This window comes from Anas platyrhynchos, chromosome 11 (assembly GCF_047663525.1).
Source record: "Anas platyrhynchos isolate ZD024472 breed Pekin duck chromosome 11, IASCAAS_PekinDuck_T2T, whole genome shotgun sequence".
NCBI classification, from domain to species: Eukaryota; Metazoa; Chordata; class Aves; order Anseriformes; family Anatidae; genus Anas; species Anas platyrhynchos.
In genome coordinates this window covers 22,257,271-22,275,767 of record NC_092597.1, presented here as the reverse complement: position 1 = coordinate 22,275,767, position 18,497 = coordinate 22,257,271, and the positions used below count along the sequence as shown (strand labels likewise).

Below are 18,497 nucleotides of genomic sequence, written 5' to 3'. Positions count from 1 at the left end.
AGAACTTAGGTCATTTTGCCTCTTTAATAAATTGACTCTTTTCTCTCCACTTTCTCAGTTCCCAACTGATTTTTCTTGCGTTTATTTCAGCGTAACGCCGTGGGAGCGACACGAAGCCCTGGGATGGACACGGAGCTCGCAGGGGCTTAAAAGGCACCGCGAGGCTGGGGATGGGGAACGGGGCACGCTGCTTCTCTGGCCAGCAAAAGGGGAGAAAAGAAAAGCGAAAGATTTGGGGGATAACTGGTAATAGTTTGGCGATGAGAAGCGATTAAAAAGGGGGGCTCCTGGGGACCACTGGGATCCTGCTCTGCATGGGCCAGGCGCTGCTGAGCCTCCCCTGCTTGCTGGCGCTCTCCTGGGCACAGGAAAAAAAATGAGTTGTTCGGGTTTTTTTGTTTGTTTTGTTTTGTTTCCTCTATGTGGTTAGATGTCGGATTGCACAGCACAGAGGCAGGTGGCTTTGGGTGAAGGCAGCGTGAGGCAGAGCCCTGAGACCCAGGGGATGCGCAGCCATCGGAGCACCCAAGGGACCACCAGACACCGCACCCCTCTGAGCCCCCCCATCAGCTCTGCACCCAAGGGAATTGAGAAAAACAGACCCAGCCCAGCTCTCCCAGCCTTCCTCCCCAAGTGCCAGCTCGGGAGGTTGTCCCCAGGGACCCCAAGAGCCACCATGGGCAGAGCAGGAGGGGACGATCCCCATCACCGCGGGGCAGTGCTCCTGGGGGGGAAAAAAGCACAGAAACCGCACAGAAATCGGGTGGGAGCCCATTTATTGCAGCAGCCCCCTCATGTTCTCCTCCTGGCTGGAGCAGGGAGGAATCCAGCCCCCCGTCCTCGTGCTGCCTTTCCCTTTCTTTGAGCTCCTTGCACCTGCACTGAGGCGAGCCAGGAGCGCGCTCCCTGTTTGTCCTCCTTCCCAGCTGGCTGCCTCCTTGTCTGGAAATGTCCTGCCTGTCCCCCACTGGATGATGCAAGAGAGGGACAGGATTTTTCCCGGGAAATGTAAGCCTTGCTCCTGCCACAATAAAGCCCTTGGTCCCTGTTCAGAGAGGATTTTTGTAGCATGCCATCATGCAGAAATGTCCTGGGAATGCATTACTAATAAGTCTTATTTTAAGGGTGTGGCCCCTTGTTAAAAATGACTATTTTTCTCCCGTGTTTGCACAGTAAACCTCTTGTGTTTTCTCTTTTTTTGTGTTGTTGTTGTTGCCTGTCTCCTCAAAGGTCAGCTTGGATGCTGTCTGCTCAGCACTGGTTTAGCCATCACATTGTCGGTCTGCGGGATTAGGAAACGGCGCTGGCAGGCAGGGCTGGTTTCCGTGCCCCTGGCCCCTGCTCTTCCCAAATCCTCCTGGGGCTGGGACGCTGCCCCGGGGCCTCCCAGGAGCTGCAGGGGGTTACCTTTGAAAAAAGAAAAGTATGTGAGGTGAATTTCACATCGGACATCCCGTACAAAAGGGAACGCAGCACGGGATGCCACCCCCGAGCTGCTGACCCGGCACAAAAATGGGGCGTGTGGCTGCTTATCCCCAAAAATCACAGCCAGGGCCTTGGCTTTGCGCTAGCAGGAACAACCTGCCTGTCCGCCCCCAGGAGCAACTCCGGCTGTTTGGCCTCTGGCCTTACAAAAGAACAAGGATGGGGTTTTTTTGCCTGCAGGAGGAGGGATGTGGTGAGCGGAGCCAGCCCGCGGTGGCACCCAGCGCCCGTACCCACGTCCCCAGACCCCTTACAGGTGCTTCTGAAGGGCTGGGTGTCCAAAAATCCCTGCTTGCTCCAAAAAACTCCCATTTTCAGACTCCTCAGATACAGACATTTTTCCCCTAATTCTCCTTTTCCTCCTCCAAGCCTCGAATTGTCTCTGGAGCAGCTCGTCCAAGGAAATGTTTGTCTCATACTGGACCCGAAACAGAAAGTCTAGTCAGGGACATCTGACATGCAGTGTTTTTGTGAGTAAATACCAGTGTCCATGAAGTCATTTCCCGGGGTTAGCGATGAGCTCAGCCCTGGAACGGCTTCTGTTCTTACCCAAAGTTCACAAGGCAAGCAGACGGCCGCGCAGCTCCCCGTTTTCATCCCGCTCATTAAAAACACATCTGGGCTGCAGCGCGGAGCCAGGGCTGGGGACGGGTCCTGTGCACCAGCTGTGGCAGGGCATCACCCTCATTTTCGGATAAATATTCACTGCAGAAAGCAAGGGGGGAGCTTTCTGTGTGTGTGTGCCTGTCCTCGTTGAGCCTGGAGGGAAATTGCATCCCCCGTGCAATAACCCAGGAGGGCTCCCTTTCACCCACCGGGTTCCCTCGGGTGTTTCCTTGCGAAATAATGCCCCGTTTCTGGATTCAGCCTCAGGGTTTGCAGCACTCAGACCCTTCTCCAGGTGTGTTTTGCCCCCGGAGCTGAGAAAAACATGCTTTGGATGCTCAGCCCCACGGCAATTCTCAGGTTTGATAACCCGGTGGTCCTGGTGCCACTGAGCCCAGCAAGTCGTGGCAGGGACCCCAGGCACGTACCCAGCTTGGATGGTTAATGGACCCCATGGAAAGGTGAGATCCCATGCTGAGAGCGCCCTTTCCAAATGCTTGCCCAGATTTCCATCGCCCTGCCTGCAGCAGCAGCTCCTGGGGGTTTTCACCAGCACATCGCCACCGGGGCGCAATGCCCTGCGCCCACCCGCACCACCAAGCCCCAACACCACCCGTTCACGAGGCAGAGCCCAGCTCTGTGCCGCGGCTCTCTGCCTTCAGGAAACCTCTTCATCATGTGGGAAGACAAAAGGATGGAGTCTGTGACTTCAGGCCACTCATTTCTCTCTCCCTCCCCAAGCATCCAGGAAGGATGGAAGGAAAGGCTAGCAGGCTAAAAAGGAGGATGCTCTCTTCTCTCACACATCCTTCCCCATCCCTAAAGTGGGCAAGAGGGATGAATTTACCTCCTGAGGCCAAACCCCGATGCTCAGCTCCAGCAGCAGCAGGGATTTGGTGCCACGGGTCCCCCTCGGTGCCACAGCGCCACCGGCACCGACCCGGCCAGGCCCTCGCTGCCCAACCTGGGTATTTTTCCTAGGGTGGAACAAGTTATGAAATCCAAATGTTTTCATTGTGACTAACCCACGGAAGCGAACAAGTTTGCCCTTGTTTTTGGATGGGTTTTTAGTTGCTGTCCTTGTCGTTGCCTTTTGTGCCCGCTTTCATCCTCTCTATTTTTACGCCTCGCTTCCGTCACCTCCCGGCTTTCTCCCCGCACATCGCCCTGCTCTGCTCACCAAACACCCTCCTCTCTCCCATGTTCCCAAGCGTCTTTGGACCCAAATCTGATTTTTCTTACGGGAAAAGCTGTAACCACAGCTCCGCGTGCCCCGAGGAGCGAGGGCAGGATGGAGCCGAGCCACAGCGCTCCCCACTGCCTCCTCCAGCCCTGCTGGGAAGGACCCAGGGCCCCTCACTGCTTTTTTAGGGTTCACCACCTGCAAACCCATTCCCGACGGGCACTGGGGGTTGTCCAGGTGTTGACCTGCTCCATCCCAAGCACCTCTCACATAGGTGCAGGGAAAAGCTGAGAGCCCCATGGGAGGGAGGAGCAGGGGCAGCCTCCCCCAGCATCTTTTTCCCCTGTGTTTTACTCAGACCTTTGCCTCTCCAAGAAGCATCTGGGGTTTAAAATGTCCTTGGGTGAGCTTCGTGCAAGGATATCGATGCTTTTGGGAAAAGATGAGGCTGCAGGATGTTTGGTGGCTCCAGTTGCCCTGTGATTACATGGGAAGGAGAAGATGCTCTCAGGAAAGTCAGGTGTTTCTGCACCCTCACTTGCTGGCAAACTCTTCCAAAGCTGGAACGTGGACACTTGGTCCCCTGCAAGCCAGCAGCAGCCTCATTTGTCCCAGCTCAGCTCCACGCAGCTTGGTGCAATGATTAATCTGAAATAAAAATCACCAAAAAAGAAGAACACAAAATCTTGCTATTTCAGCAACACTTGCAAATAATTGCATATAATGAGATCAAATAAACAAAAAAAATGTTGTCATGAAAACAGGAGCATTTTTTACAGCACCTCACAAATAGAGTGAAGATCCACCCCAAAAGGGCACGCTTGCTGCCAGTCCCGAGCAGAGCCTCACCTGCACGTCACTGAGCAGCTTTTAGCTCCATGCTCAAGTTGGGGAAAAACCAGGTGGTGCTTTACCAGCTTAAGTCAGCTGCAGCCCTGCCCGCCTTGACCTGATTGGGAAAACAGAAAAAAATCAGAAAATCAGCAAAACCTGGAGCAGGAAAAGGCACAAGCGAGGGCAGGTCAGAGGCAGCCACCGTGCCGTGCCACCGGCGTGCGTACACAGCCTGGCTCCCAGCGCATCCGAGCCCGCAGCTAATGCCTGAAAATAAGAGCAATAAATTACAGATGTCTTCAGCAGCAATTAATTAATTGCCCGAGCCAACATGTGCTTCCACACAGGATGCCTTTGTCCAGCAGGCAGCTAAACCAAACACCCGGAGGGCTGCGGGCTGGAGCTCTGCCCCTGCTCTTCCTCCGCGGTTTAAATGCCCCCATTCAGGCGCTGCCCTGCCTCGGACCTCGCCGCGCTCCCGTTGTGTTTGCAATCACCCAGTGTTTGCAAGAATTTCACCAACCTGGCGTTGGGCAATAATTCATGCCCTGCTGCTCACCTGCAGCGGGGTGGGGTGGGCAAAATTTGGCGTGGTGGTGGCAGGTGGCACCCCCTGGGAGTCACCGCTCCAGGGGTGGCACGGGAGCTGTGGTGCTCAGAGGGCCTGGAAGGGCTTGGCCATGCCTAAACGAGCTGTGATTCTTGATTTAATTTCCCCAGATCAGCCATGTAATTAAAAAGGGATTCACTACGGAGGCATTCCTGGTGCTGTCAGAGACCAGCTAGTGACCAGCCAGGCCGGGATGCGCACAGCAGGGATTGCTGCTCCATCCCCAAAGAGGTGCAGAAGCGCCACCAAAGCCCTTCTGCTGGTCACAAAGCAGCTGGCACCCCTGTTTTCCAGCCCGGGGGGCCCAGTCCTGTTGTGCCATCAGGTCTCTGAAGCATCTGGGCTATCCCTCGTGTGTCTGCTCCGTAAATGCTGCAGGTGGAGGCGAGCTCCAAGGGGCCGGGGGCGAGGGTTTAGCCTCTGAGCAAGTCCTTCCAGGGGGGAGGAACGCCGCCTCGCTCCTTTTGTCCCAGCCACAGCCCATAAATTCTCATCCGTGCAATAAAAACAAACTACAGTAGTTCATTTTTTGGGCCCTTTCCCAAAGCTTTTAGGCAGCTGGGGTTTGCTTTTGTGCTGACGAAGCGGTGGAGGAGGGCTTAAGCGGAACAATATCGCGGCGGCCGCGGGCGCGCTGGTGCTTCAAACCTCAGGGCGAGCCCCGGGGACCCACGGCATCTCCACGTCTCCATCCAAACCCTGGAAGCGGCCGCTCCAAGTCCCGGGATGTCAAAAACAGGGCTTAAAAACAACAGCTGGGCACCGGCCACCCCTGGAGCATGGCTGGGGAAGCGCTGGGAGCCAAGCGCTTGGCGAAACCCCGGCTCCCAGCTCGCCCCCCTGCAACACGCAGCCTGCCCCAGCGCGCCCGGGACGGAACAAAGTCATCAATCAGTTCTTGGAGCTCCCACCTCCGTAAACAGGAGCGAGCCCAGGAACACAGAGCAGGGGAAAAAAAGCGTCAGCTCCCTTCGGTGCGGCACAGAGGGCGCGGGCGGGGAGGAGCGGGGCTGCCGGTTCCACCACGGCCCCATGGACCCCGCAGGGTGCAAATCCCATAGGAGCCCTGAGCACGGTGATTTTGGTGATGGTCGCCGTGCTGGTGTTGTATCGAAAGGGCAGGAGGCACAAGTAGCCAGGGCGAGCATCGCTGCCCTGTTTTTCCCTGTTTTGTTTTTTAAGAGGGGCCGGAGGGGAGCGATGGAGGCATCCAGCGAAGGAGGTTGGAGAGGGAGGAGGTGAGAGCTTGGCACCGGTTTGGGGGGAAGCATTCGGCACAGCCGTGTTCACATAAATGCACTATTGTCTTCTAATTACACCTCGGTGAGCCGGTCATGGAAAAAAACAGAGCCAGCAGAGCCTCCCCGGGGCTCCTCCATAGCAGGGGAGCAGGAGGGGAACGCGGCTTCTCCAGACCTTGGCTTCACGCAGGAAAACGTCAGTGATGGAAGGGAAGACACGAGCTGTCTGGTCTTGCTGCATCCTTCCCTGCCGGCCATGGGGCACGGCAGCGTCCTGCTGACCCCTCCGAGCATCTCCCGGCTGTGGTCGGAGCTGGAAGCAGGTTGAGGAGCCGCTGGGGCTGGCAGCGTGGCCGCAGAGAGGATGCTGAGACTTGGCACTGCCAGGCTTTCTGGAGGCGTGGGTTTTGTGGGTTTTGTGCAAACCAAACCCAGATGCAGACACGGCTGGGAGCAGAAGCCAGGGCTGCCAGCAGCCAAGCCCAGGGAGACCCACTGCCTGCCACAGTGCAATGCTGTTAAATCTGGTGCTAATTGATCAAATTCCTCTTCTCTGCCGCAGAACCAGGTGGGGCCGGGCTGCAGCACCTCTCCTCACAGCACCCCAGCACATTTTGGCACGGCACAGCCAGGGGAGGATGCTTGAGCGTGGCTGAGCTCCGCGTTTGTATCTCAGAGCCTCCGGCTCGCTGGGCATCCCTCACCCAGCGGAGAAACCTCCTGACACTTTGGCACATCCCAGTTGTTTGCTACTTCTCCCTCGTCAACAGAAACAGGAGTCGGCGCCGGGCACCTCCGATTATTTGTTATGTGACCCCGTGATCGATGGCCCTCCTGCACCGCTCCCTCTGGCAGCGGGGCCAGGAAGCATTACTAAGCGGGCAGCCTGTCCCATCACGTCCCATCCCATCCCATCCCATCCCATCCCATCCCATCCCTTCCCTTTCCATCCCATCCCACACCCCACTGCCCGTCCCCATCCCCAGCACAACACGGTGCGTGCGATGCCACGGGGCAGGCGTGTCCCTGCACAGCTCCACGCTTCATTTCCAGAGTTATATGGGGAAAAAATGTGGTTGCCCTGCTCTGGGGGGCTCTCCTTAGGGTCTTTGCTAGCTCTGCCCATGGTTCAAGCGAGATGTGGTTGGATTTATTCACAGGGAGGGTCCCGGGAAGGTTGTCACCCCTCCCCTGCAGCTCGGGGCTACCCCAAGGTGTCTGAAACATGCATCCTTCCATGTCCCCAAAACCCCCAAACCCCACAGCATCCTCACCTGGTCCCGGCCAGATCCAGCACAGGGGGGAGAGGACAGCAAGAGGGACAGCTCTGCCCCAAACCCACTGAGTGTGGGGAGCCCCCAGGCACCGGGGGGGCACCGCCTTGCCCCAGACCAGACGAGACCCCCAAAATATCCTCACCGCAGTGAGACACAGGCAGGACCCCGTGAGATATCCACCTGTGAGATATCCCTGCACGGAATTACCACCAGCATCCCATTTGTGTCCAGACCCAGTACAAGCCCCAAAGCCCAGATTAACGACAGCGCCAGCGCTGTCACCCACGGGACCACCCCAGGACACGGCACAGAGCCCCCACGTCCCCACGCCGAGCCACAGCTACGCTCCTGCAGCGGGGCAGGGCTCCGTTCCCCCAAGCTCTGCGTTCACCATCACCTTGCCGGGGGCTGTCCAGGCTGCAGCTTCCCCTCTCATCCGATCTGCTTTTGCTCGGCGGCCCGTGGCGCGGTGCCACCTCCGGAGCCGCACGCCGCACTATATAAACCACCTCGGCGCACGGGCTGCGGGGAGGCTCGCGCTTCGCCCGCTGCAGCAGCAGCACCGAGCCCCAGGGAAGCTCCTGCTCTCCTCCTGCTCCTGCTTTCCTCCTCCTCCTCCTCTGCAAATTCCTTCTTCCCGCAGCTGCTCCGAGCCCTCGCTCCCCCGGACCTCAGCGTGGCTGGCGGCGAGAGGACGGGACGTTCCTTCCTTGAGTACTTTTATGGTTTTTTGTAGGTAAGAGCGAAAAAGGAGAAAAAAAAATCCTGCTAAGTTTTGTTGTTTTTTTTTTTTTTTTTCCTCCTCTCTCGGTAGCAGGCATTATATAACTCTGCTGGGTAATTAAGGCGTAATTACAAGTGGCTGTGGAGGTGGGAATTCCTCGCTGGGGGAAGCCTGAGGGTGGCTGATGATGGCTGGGTCTATGCGAGGCGTGCTCGGCGGCATCGCGGGGCTCCCATTCATCCCAGTGCGACCTCCTGCTCGCTTACTGGGCTTGGCACAGGGCTCCAGGACGAAGGCTCTCTGCTCCCACGGGGCTGCACTGCCTTGGGCTTGAGCCCACCTGCCCCGGGGGGAGGACGTGTCCCCCGCTCCGGCACGAAGCCCTGCGCCGAAGGAGTCGCGGCCAGCTCCCGAAATAGCCTGCGAGTGGGAATCGGGCTTTCCGCCCGCATTCATTTTTCCTGGTTATTGTCTGGCTGGAAGTTCGTGACCCCGCCGTAAGCCCACAAAATCCCGCTCATGTGTTGCTCGTTATTTGTGCTTGACTGGGAGCCGCTGGGCTGTAAGCAAAGCGTTTCCTATCCCCAGAGCCCCCGCGCTCCGAGAGGTTCGTTCACGCCGCCGGCAAGCAGCAAGGTGCTTTTGCTGCCGCTGACAGCCTCGTTTTATGGGTAAACTGAGGCACTGAGCACTGACAGCAGCTTTTTCCCCCAAATTCATTAATTTTAGGTGTGGAAACAAAGCACCTGTAGCTGCAGCTGGTGTCGGTGTGGATAAGAGCAGCCCCGACGCCGGGTACCTTCCGAAATCAAATGTTAACCGCAGGGCTCCGTGATTTATTAAACGCCAGCTGCAGCAGCCAGGCTGGGGGAGAGAAACACAGAGCCTCAACCCCTCACCTCTGCATGCAAAAATAAAAGAAAAAAGGGAAATATTTGGCATCTGGCTGCAAGGGCTTGGCTTGCGCATGGGGTTTTACGCTCTCAGAGGTGCTCGGGAGCCTTCCCCTCCTTGGACACGCCGCGAGCAGCGGCACAGGGCAGAGCGGGACGCGGGGGCCGAGGGGAAGAATTGTTTCTCTGCAGAAACACTTAGCCTGCGAAATGGCCCGGCAAGGAGATGTCATTAAAAAGCAGAGCTCTGCAGAATAGATTTGGGGAGCAGGGCTGAGATGCGACGGCGAGAAGCAGCGGGACATGGCACAGATGTGCCACCTTTGCCCGGGGAGCAGGAGGATGGGAGCTGTTGGCCGGGGGGGACGGGCTGCCCTTGGAGTAAAATCTTCTGCGATTTCTTCTGGGTGGTGGGTGCCAAATCAGGCCGGGAGGTGGTGGCCCTGCAGGGTGTTTTGCTGGGAGAAGCATCCCAGAAGCAGGTGGCTGGCACCGCAGCGAGCCCTTACCCGGCCGTGCTTCTCCCCGCAGGTCTGGGGAAGGCGCAGGACGGCTGCGGGTACTCCAGGAAGCCCCCGGTCAGCTCCGGACACCACCATGGTCACTGCGAGAGGATGGCTGCTGCTGCTGCTGCTCCTCCTGGGAGCCTCGGCTGGTCTAGGTGAAGGTCACCCCTTGCTAGTCCTGTCCCCGTGCTGTCCCCGGCCAGGGGACACGGGCAATGCCATGGGTGGGCACGGCGAGGGCGGGCACCGCATCCTCCTCTCCAGAGCCATCAGGACCCTGCCCGCTCTGCTCGGGAGGGTTTTGCAGAGAAACGTGCTCGCAGGCTCTTTGGATTTGTTTTCCGAGGCTATACAAGAATTTCGCCCTGAAGTGCTCTGGCCGGATGCCCAGGGGATAAGAACAGGGAGGGTCAGTGCTTAGCGGGGACGTGCCCAAAAAGCCCGTCCTGTGCTGGGCAGCTTTGGGCTCAGCTCCTCGGTTTAAGGCCGAGCTCATCCCCTCAGGTTCGTTTCTCCCCCATGTAGGGAAAGGCAGGATGTGCTTTATGCCTCCAGATATAAAAAGATGATTTGGTCATAGCTGCTCCAACACAAAGGGCAGCGAGCCTGAAATGCGACAGCACCGGGGGAAATCCCAGCAGGAGGGACACGGGGAGGGCTCTGAGCACGGCCAAGCCATGCCCGGCCACTCACATCTAATTAACTTATTATTCATCTGTTTTAATCTCCAATTTGTTAATTTGTTGACCCCTAGGTCAAAGGCTTCTGAGGCAAAACCTCGGCAGGATCCAGATAGGACAGAAAACCTTCAGCCCGCTGGTGATGCTCAGCTTAGAGAGTGAGTTGTGTCCCACCTCGGGTGCCTTTCCCTTGCTGGGAAAAATGATATTTGCGCGTATTTTTGTTTTCCCCAAACCTGAATTTTAAACCAAATCAGTTCATGGGAGTAGGTGGGACATTGAGGCAATGGAATAAATGCTAATCACTCGTGACCTCCTGTCGGGTTTGGGCTCTCGCTGACACACGCCGCTGGCTCCTCTCCTGGAAAGCTGAAGGTCAAGTGCATGACCACAGCCCGGCCCAGGAGGCTGGGGACGGCGCAGCGAGGGCACGGCGCGTTACACCCAGCCCTCCCACCCCACGGCAGGCGTCTGTCCCCCCAGCGGCCCGTCCGTCTGTCCTGCATCCCAGGGTGGGGGCTCGGGGGCTTCCCATTCTCCCATCCCACTCCCTTGGGGCTGAGCCGTGGATGGAGGGGAGATTGGAAGCTCAGAAAATACGGACATGGGCGGCCAGGCAGAGGGTTTGCACCTCTCCCTTCTGCGAGCTGAGAGGGGTTTTTAGGGAAGCTGTCAGGGAAACTGTGGCTTCCCAAATTTCTCCTCCAAATGGATGGTCCCCAGTCGTGCCGCGGCTGGAGCTCGCAGAGCAGGTGTTAAATTGTGCTGCTCTGGGGAGAAATAAAGCAAAACCTTGAGGTTTCGGCCAACGCCAAAGCAGCACCTGCCCTTGGCTGTGAGCAGGGAGCCAGCAGCTCTGTTTTTACCTCTTGGGAGTCGGTGTGCAAGGACTCCCTGGGCTGTCCAGCTGGGCTCAGTGCAGCCACGAGGGTCACAGCGCACGTCCTCTGCCCGCAGGTACGAGGAGCAGCTCTCGCCGGGGAGCCCCGACCTTCGCCTACGCCAGACACAGTACGTCCCAGTTTCATTTTCGAACAATTCAGCCCGTCTGTCTCTCTAGCAAGTAACCTAACCTGGGTTACAACAAAGCTGGAAGAAGTGTAGGTGTGGGAGATGACGTGGTACCCGCACGCGTTTCCAAGAGACCTCATTTTTAGGAACTTCAGTCACATCCTCAGTGCATCCTCGTAAACATTATTAGAACATTGTCATTTAAAAATAAGCCCAAACCACACGCTTGGAGTGGATCTCATCCATTCAGGCAGCTTAGACTAATACCATCTAGCAGCCTTTTAAAGAAACTCCTTTAAACATCTAACCGCAAGCTAAACTTTCCGTAAACCCCTTTGTGTTTTACGAATCAGCTGGTCCCCAAAATGCTCAGCGTGCTCAGGCTTCTGTTTTGCAGCCAGCAAAGCTGGGGCTCTCAACAAGGCACACGCTTCCCCTGTAGAGAACATCTGCTGGAGCAGGCTTAAAGACATTCAATACGAGCATACCAACAATTTTACCCTTTTTTTGTTGTTGTTTTTTTTATTTAACCACATTTGAAATGCAGGCGGGCGCTGCCCCTCGGACAGCATTTAAATGCCAATGTGCGTTTGATTTCCTTTAAGCCAAAGTTATTCAAAACTAAGCATGAGCTGCGTGCACTCTGCACCCCTTGAGTTTATCTTAATCATCCCGAATTCGGCAGCCTGCAGGGAATTAAGTCAGAAGCATTCAGGCGCCTTCTCGTGCTTTATTTCCCAGCTCCCTGACCATGCTTTGAGTTTGTTTAATCCATGTGGTGATATCCAAATACAAGCACATACTCGGAGCTATGTAGAAGCTGTTAAGAAAGCTGCCTCTGCCTGTTTTGGGGCAGCCAAATTGTAACGTGCGTGTCAGTAACACACCCGTGATGTTATTCAAGGTCCGCTGGTGCAAGACTCGAAAAGGTTTTTGTCTCCGTGGTCCAAATGGAGCGAGTGCTCGGCAAAGTGTGGCCAAACCGGTGTGCAGAAGCGTACCAGATCCTGCCTAGCTGAGCGCCTCTGGGGCGTGCACTGTAACGAAGCAACCGAGGAAGGGCGGCTCTGCGTCGGACACGTTTGCTCAGGTGCTCCTATAACATCAATTACCTCCTGATCTCACCGCTTCACGGGTGTTTTTCTCCCTCCGTGGCCTTTTTTCCATTTTTCTCCTTGCCAGAGTTCTGAGGGATGCGATCATAAAGGAATGACCTGAACCCTTGCAAAAGGGAAGAAATGGGAATTATTTAGGATTAACTGCTATAGGCAATGACAACATTCCAGAATCAGTGTTTGGGAGACCACTCATTAGACCTATCAGATAATGCTCGTTTAGCAAATTACCTGTGTCCTGAACAAGTCAGGATACTGTTGAGTAAGGGGAGACAGCTTTCAAAATACACCAAGGCTGTGACATTTAGGTGAGTTGGTAACAGAAACCTACAAAGTTGAAGGCTTTTGGATTTGTGATTTTGCCAGGGTTCAGCTAAGAGCTCACGTGCAGATCTGGGTTCAGGTTTCCCCGAAATTCAGCCCTTTGGGGACGGTAAATAAAAGTTGCTAGCTGTAATTATATCCACGTGGCTGCTTTCTGCTAATTGTGAGGTTCAGCACTACGCCACCCCCGTGTTTCTAATGCACAGCTGTTGATAATCGGTAAAAAAAAAATATGCTTGGGACACAATTTATTCCTTATGCCCTATCTGCCTTATTGCATCTAAATTAAAAGCAGGCACGAGACCGTGCTGTGAGCGGGATGGGGCCTGGGGCTGCTTTCTGACCTGCTTGTCTCCCCTCCAGCCTGTAACATCACCTGCCCCATGGGCCGGGTGAACGCCGACTGCGACGCCTGCATGTGTGAGGATGTCACCCTGCATGGAAAGGTTTCCCTCGAGGATGGCTCGCCCGCTGCCGATGCCCGGGTCTACCTGCAAGCCAAGAAACTCAAGCTGTTGACGACAGCCGACAACAAGGGCACTTTTAGGATCCCCGGGGTCTGTCCCGATGGCAAAAACACCCTCAAAATAAAGAAAGCCAAATACGCCACGGCTGCTGTCACCGTGCCCGAGACCAACAGAAGAAACCTGGCGCTCCAAGTGCGGCTGCAAAGATCAGGTAGCCCTGAAGAGATGGGGAAAGTCCGGCACAGCTGAGAGCAGGAGGCGTTATGCAGTTATCAGAAATAAGACTAATGAGGTGGCCTTTCCTTGTCCCGCAGGCAAACCCTACATCGTCAAGAGTCCCGACGACAAGGCGAGGAGAGTGGGGCAGAGCGTGGCACTCTGCTGTGATGCCGTGGGGACTCCAGCCCCCGACCGCTACCTCTGGTAAGGAACCTGAGTTTGATCCCATACCCTCAGGGAAGGGAAAAGTCTCAGCCGGTCCAGAGACTTGATTTTTACCTCCTTACTGTCCTACATCAAGGCATTGTTGTTTTTTTTTTTTTTTTTTAAAGCTATAAAACAGTGTGCTTAAATACACAGAGAAACCACCGCTACAACTGATGGGTTCCTGGAGATTTGCAGAGTTGGCATTTCTCACAGGTGCAGTAACGTAATCCACATAGGGACTTAATGGAAAAAACACTCAAATAGGGGTTTGAGAAACCTCACCAGGTGTGACTGGCAGCTGTGTCTGGAACTGTTTTAAGGTGAAGTCCCTGTAAGGATTTGTAGCCTGACTAGCACCCCATACAACGCAGTGGAGAGATGGTTTTAAGTGTGACCGCAATACTGAAAGGGCAGCTCCTGGGACGAAGCTGCTCTGTGATACGAGAGGTGAAGCTGATGGAAAAGGTCTGGCAAAATCCACACTGCAGCACGCAGAGTGGGCAGGTCCAGCCTTTGCTTTGTACCAGTCATTTAATCAGTCTCCATCCCATTAACTCTCTGCCTCTTCCTGGCAGGTACCACAACGGCTCACTGCTGGATCCCTCCATATACAAATATAAAAACAACCTCGTTCTGAAGAACCTCAACAGAGGCCAGGCGGGAGAGTATTTCTGCAAGGCCAGCAGCGATGGGGGTTCAGCAAAGTCCCAGTCTGCCAAGCTTTCTGTAATAGGTAAGAAAAACGCACACGATGCGCTCCAAAACAGCTGGGGAGGCAGTGGGGTGCAGAAACCAGTGCTCAGAAATTGTCACACACATGGGAAAGAAAAGGCACAGGAAAAATATTCAGCCTTTATCTCACGCATCCGCTAGCGGCTAAGCCTGAGAGAGCTGGTTATCAGCCAGATGCTCTCCACAGACCGGAGCTCTGGATTTCGGATGAGCTGCCAAACTCCGTTTGCTGGGCACACTCATTTCTCACTGTAACTGCTGCCTGGTGTGGGAATTTTTTATTTATTTATTTTGAAATCTTGGGACCCACCTAGGTCCGTCCGTAGCCAAAAAGCCAGGGCAGCTGCAGAACATCCAGCTGAGGCTGTTTGATGGCAGTGGCAGGGAAGCAGGAGCTGGGACACTCCTGCAACCAGCACAGCTCTTAATCACCTACCTCGAGTTACAGCTGAGCACCTGCTCCACTGAAACAAAGGCCAGATGAACTCAGCTAAACAAAATTCTGCAGACCGTATGCTTTATCGCTGCAAAAACCTGCGGTGGGAAGCAATGTTTTAGCTCTGAGGGCTTCAGACCACGTACAATGATTTCCTGCTGCTCATTAAGAAATCCTATCCAACAGGAAGGCAAGAGGCAGCCTGCAACCCCCAGCCCCAAAGCCACCTCATCCGTCTTCCCCACGACTGTTTCCAGAAGGCAACCAATTCGTTCTACTATGACGTGGGCAAATGCCCAGCGAAGACCTGCGTTGGGAAGCTGGATAAAGGACTGCGGTGTAAGGACAACGTTGCCTACTGCTGCGGGGCAGCCAAGATGGAAACGAGAGAGATCTCGTGCGATGGGTACACGCTGCCCACCAAGGTCACCGTAGAATGCGGCTGCAAGAAATGCACCGAGACCAGAATAACTGTTCGAGGCAGGGCCACGGCTGCAGATAACGGCGAGCCGCTGAGATTTGGCCACATCTACATGGGGAACAAGAGAGTGAGCATGACCGGCTACAAGGGAACCTTCTCCATCCCCATCCCCGCGGACACCGAGAGGCTGGTTCTGACTTTCGTGGATCGGCTGCAGAAGTTCGTGAACACAACGAAGGTTCTGCCCTTCAAGGAAAACGGAGGCGCTGTGTTTCACGAGATTAAGTTACTCAGAAAGAAAGCCCCTGTTACGCTGGAATCCACTGAAACCAACGTGATTTCTTTGGGAGAAATGGAAGACGATGATCCGATTGCCGAATTAGAAATTCCTCCTGACTCGTTTTACAGGAAGAACGGAGAACTTTACAGAGGCAAAGTGAAAGCCAGCGTGACGTTTCTGGACCCAAGAAACATCTCAGCAGCTCCTGTGACACAAAGCGACCTGAATTTTGTAGATGAGGAGGGAGACGTGTTCCCGCTCCGCACGTACGGCATGTTTTCCGTGGACTTCACCGATGAACGGGGCACCGAGTCCCTTAACGCAGAGGAGGTGAAGGTTCATTTGGATGCTGCTCAGATCAAAATGCCCGAGCACCTGCAAGAGATGAAGCTTTGGTCGCTGAACCCCGAGACAGGATTATGGGAGGAAGAAGGGGACTTCAACCTGGAGAAAAGCAGGCGGCGCAAAAGAGAGGAGAGAACCTTTCTGGTGGGAAACATGGAGATCAAAGAACGGCGGCTTTTCAACCTGGACGTCCCAGAGAGCAGGCGGTGCTACGTCAAAGTGCGAGCGTACCGAAGTGAGAGATTTCTGCCAAGTGAGCAGATCCAAGGGGTAGTGATTTCTGTTATAAACACGGAGCCAGAACCAGGATTCTCCTCCAACCCCAGGGCGTGGGGTCGTTTCGACAGCGTGGTCACTGGTCCCAACGGCGCCTGCGTGCCAGCTTTCTGCGACGAGCAAAACCCAGAGGCCTATGCAGCTTATATTTTGGCAAGCTTGGGGGGTGAAGAGCTTGAAGCCGTGGCCTCCGCTCCCAAACTTAACCCCAATGCTATTGGGGTCCCACAGCCATATCTCAACAAGCTCAACTACAGGAGAACAGACCACGAGGACTCGAACACCAAGAAAACCGCTTTCAGCATTAACATGGCCAAGCCGAGCCCCAATTCCGCCGATGAGAACAACGGCCCTATTTATGCCTACGAAAACCTAAAAGAATGCGAGGAAGCTCCATACAGCGCCGCCCACTTCAGGTTTTACAGGATAGAGGGAGACCGGTACGACTACAACACCGTCCCCTTCAGCGAGGACGACCTCATGAGCTGGACCGACGACTACCTGGCGTGGTGGCCTAAGCCCATGGAATTCAGGGCCTGCTACATTAAAGTGAAAATTAACGGGCCCCAGGAAGTCAACATCAGGTCTCGCAACATGGGCGGGACGCATCCACGGACCATCGGCAAGCTCTACGGCATCAGGGACGTGCGCAGCATCCGTGACTCGGAGCAGCGGGACGTGTCGGCGGCCTGCCTGGAGTTCAAGTGCAGCGGGATGCTCTTCGACCAGGACCGCGTGGACCGCACGCTCGTCAAGGTTGTCCCCCAGGGGAGCTGCCGCCGCGAGAGCGTGAACAGCATGCTCCACGAGTACCTGGTGAACCACCTCCCCATGGCCACCAACAACGATTCCAGTGAGTACACGATGCTGGCGCCTCTCGACCCGCTGGGGCACAACTACGGCATCTACACCGTCACCGACCAGGACCCGAGGATTGCCAAGGAGATCGCTCTGGGCAGGTGTTTCGATGGCACGTCCGACGGCACCTCCAGAATCATGAAGAGCGATATCGGCGTTGCGTTGACTTTCACCTGTTCGGAGAGGAGCGCAGCCGAGCAAAGCATCTTCGAGGCCCAGAGGAACTCGGGCCAGCAGTCCATAGTGGTGCCACCGCCCCCGAGGGAGAGTCCCGCGTTTCAAAGGCCGCTGGGGAGCCGCCAAATCCCCCAAAGCAGGGTCCCGATGAGAGGTCAACGGCCTTCCCCGTACTAGAGCTGTACAGGAGTCTCAGTAAAGTCAATCACATTTGATTCAAGATAGCCTGAAAGGAACATCCACCTGCAAGTAACTTCACTCAAAGCAGGTAGATGTCATTATTTCTGAGAAGCGATTACGGTGCCTCTTTTTTTTTTTTTTTTTTTCTTTTTACATTGCACCAGAAAGGAAAGATAAGGCCAAAATTGGGGGCCAGTAGTTGTAGTGGGTTTCCGCCTTATTAAAAGCATCCAAAAAAAAAAAAAGTTCTGCCTGACTTTAAAAAGCTTCACGGTAGCCTAAAGAGAGGATTAAACACAACTCACTTAAGACGTGTACATAAGACATTCTCCTGGTCTGCATCTGCAGACTTTGCCAGCCCAAGTACCTGTACAGTAGTTGATAACATGAAAAGGAATAAACTGATTTCCTCATGCTGAATTCAACTGCAAGGTTTTGTACTTGAAATGTAAGTATTTTATTTATTTCTAGCTTGTTTTAGATGACTGTATTCAAGCTAAACTACCGGCAGCTGCATTTCTAAGAACTCACATGCTTGACAGCACAGGGAAGCCATGTGGATTTGTAGGCTCCACATGGATAAAATTATGGCTCTCTCTTGCTTCTTGCATTATTTGAGAAGAAAATCCTTGCTCTACAATAGGGTAGATTAATAAAAAGTCATTTTGTAATTCTGACAGTGCTGTACTCCCTTTGTGTTTGACATGCCCAAGTAAATAAACCATGCGTAGAGCTGACAGAATAATCTGCAGAGTTTCTTTTCAACAAATAGGTCAAAGCTTTTCAATGCAAGACTGATCCTGGGTATGGGAAAGGGGTTTGGTGGGTAGCTGCTGCTCCCTTTAGTCCGGGGCTTTGCCACAGCACGCTGCATTCAGGGAATCTCCAGTCTCTGACCCGCAAGCAGCACCAGAATTGAGAGATGTGGAGAGGCAGCGACTGTTAGGGGGTGCAGAGCAGCAGGGATGAGCACTAGAAGGGAGCAGCTGGGCTCCCAGAGGGGGGACCATATGGGGGGGGAAAGGGCTTTAAGGATGACAGCAAGTCAGGGAACGTGGAAGCATGGCTAGGAGGGACAGAAACAGTTCCGTTCCCCTCCACGTTCAGCAGCACTGCTGGATAAAAAGCTGCTCCTAGCTGAAAGCACAGATGGCCACAGAAGGGGTCAGACACAGTGACCCATCACTGCCCTACCAAACCCTACAGCCTCCCCCCCCACTACTTCCAGAGAGCAATTGAGGACCTCTCCAGCACAGAACACACTGTGTTTACACCCAAATGTACTCCTGTCAATAAACTTTTTGGGTGCAGACAAGCTTCCAACACTGAAATCTTCACTGAGAGACCACAAAAACGTGCCCAGTGTTCCTGAATTAAAGCTGAATTCAAACATGCTCCAGTGTGGATTGC

At 54.8% G+C, this 18,497-nt stretch overlaps 1 protein-coding gene and 1 long non-coding RNA gene across 2 annotated transcripts; one reads left to right on the top strand and one right to left on the bottom strand.

Moving 5' to 3' along the window:
- Positions 1–374: 374 nt before the first annotated feature.
- LOC110353809 (uncharacterized) lies at positions 375–7,768 on the bottom strand. The gene is made up of 6 exons (XR_011811883.1): positions 7,634–7,768; positions 4,124–4,223; positions 3,635–3,922; positions 2,939–3,068; positions 2,035–2,190; positions 375–1,407 (listed from the first exon to the last, which is right to left on the bottom strand). It is a non-coding gene; the product is annotated as an uncharacterized lncRNA (long non-coding RNA).
- On the top strand, positions 7,758–17,764 carry CILP (cartilage intermediate layer protein). The gene is made up of 9 exons (XM_027465767.3): positions 7,758–7,972; positions 9,385–9,514; positions 10,114–10,197; positions 10,997–11,050; positions 11,955–12,140; positions 12,853–13,167; positions 13,271–13,379; positions 13,958–14,115; positions 14,737–17,764. The coding sequence occupies exons 2-9, from the start codon at positions 9,451–9,453 to the stop codon at positions 17,082–17,084; spliced, it is 3,318 nt and encodes a 1,105-aa protein (XP_027321568.3). The 5' UTR covers positions 7,758–7,972; positions 9,385–9,450; the 3' UTR covers positions 17,085–17,764.
- Positions 17,765–18,497: the final 733 nt, after the last annotated feature.

Coding starts and splice junctions, on each gene's coding strand:
- CILP (XM_027465767.3), top strand. CDS start 9,451: ATGGTCACTGCGAGAGGATGGCTGCTGCTGCTGCTGCTCCTCCTGGGA. Junction 13,168..13,270: donor AGTGCGGCTGCAAAGATCAG/GTAGCCCTGAAG, acceptor CTTGTCCCGCAG/GCAAACCCTACATCGTCAAG. Junction 14,116..14,736: donor TGCCAAGCTTTCTGTAATAG/GTAAGAAAAACG, acceptor CCTATCCAACAG/GAAGGCAAGAGGCAGCCTGC.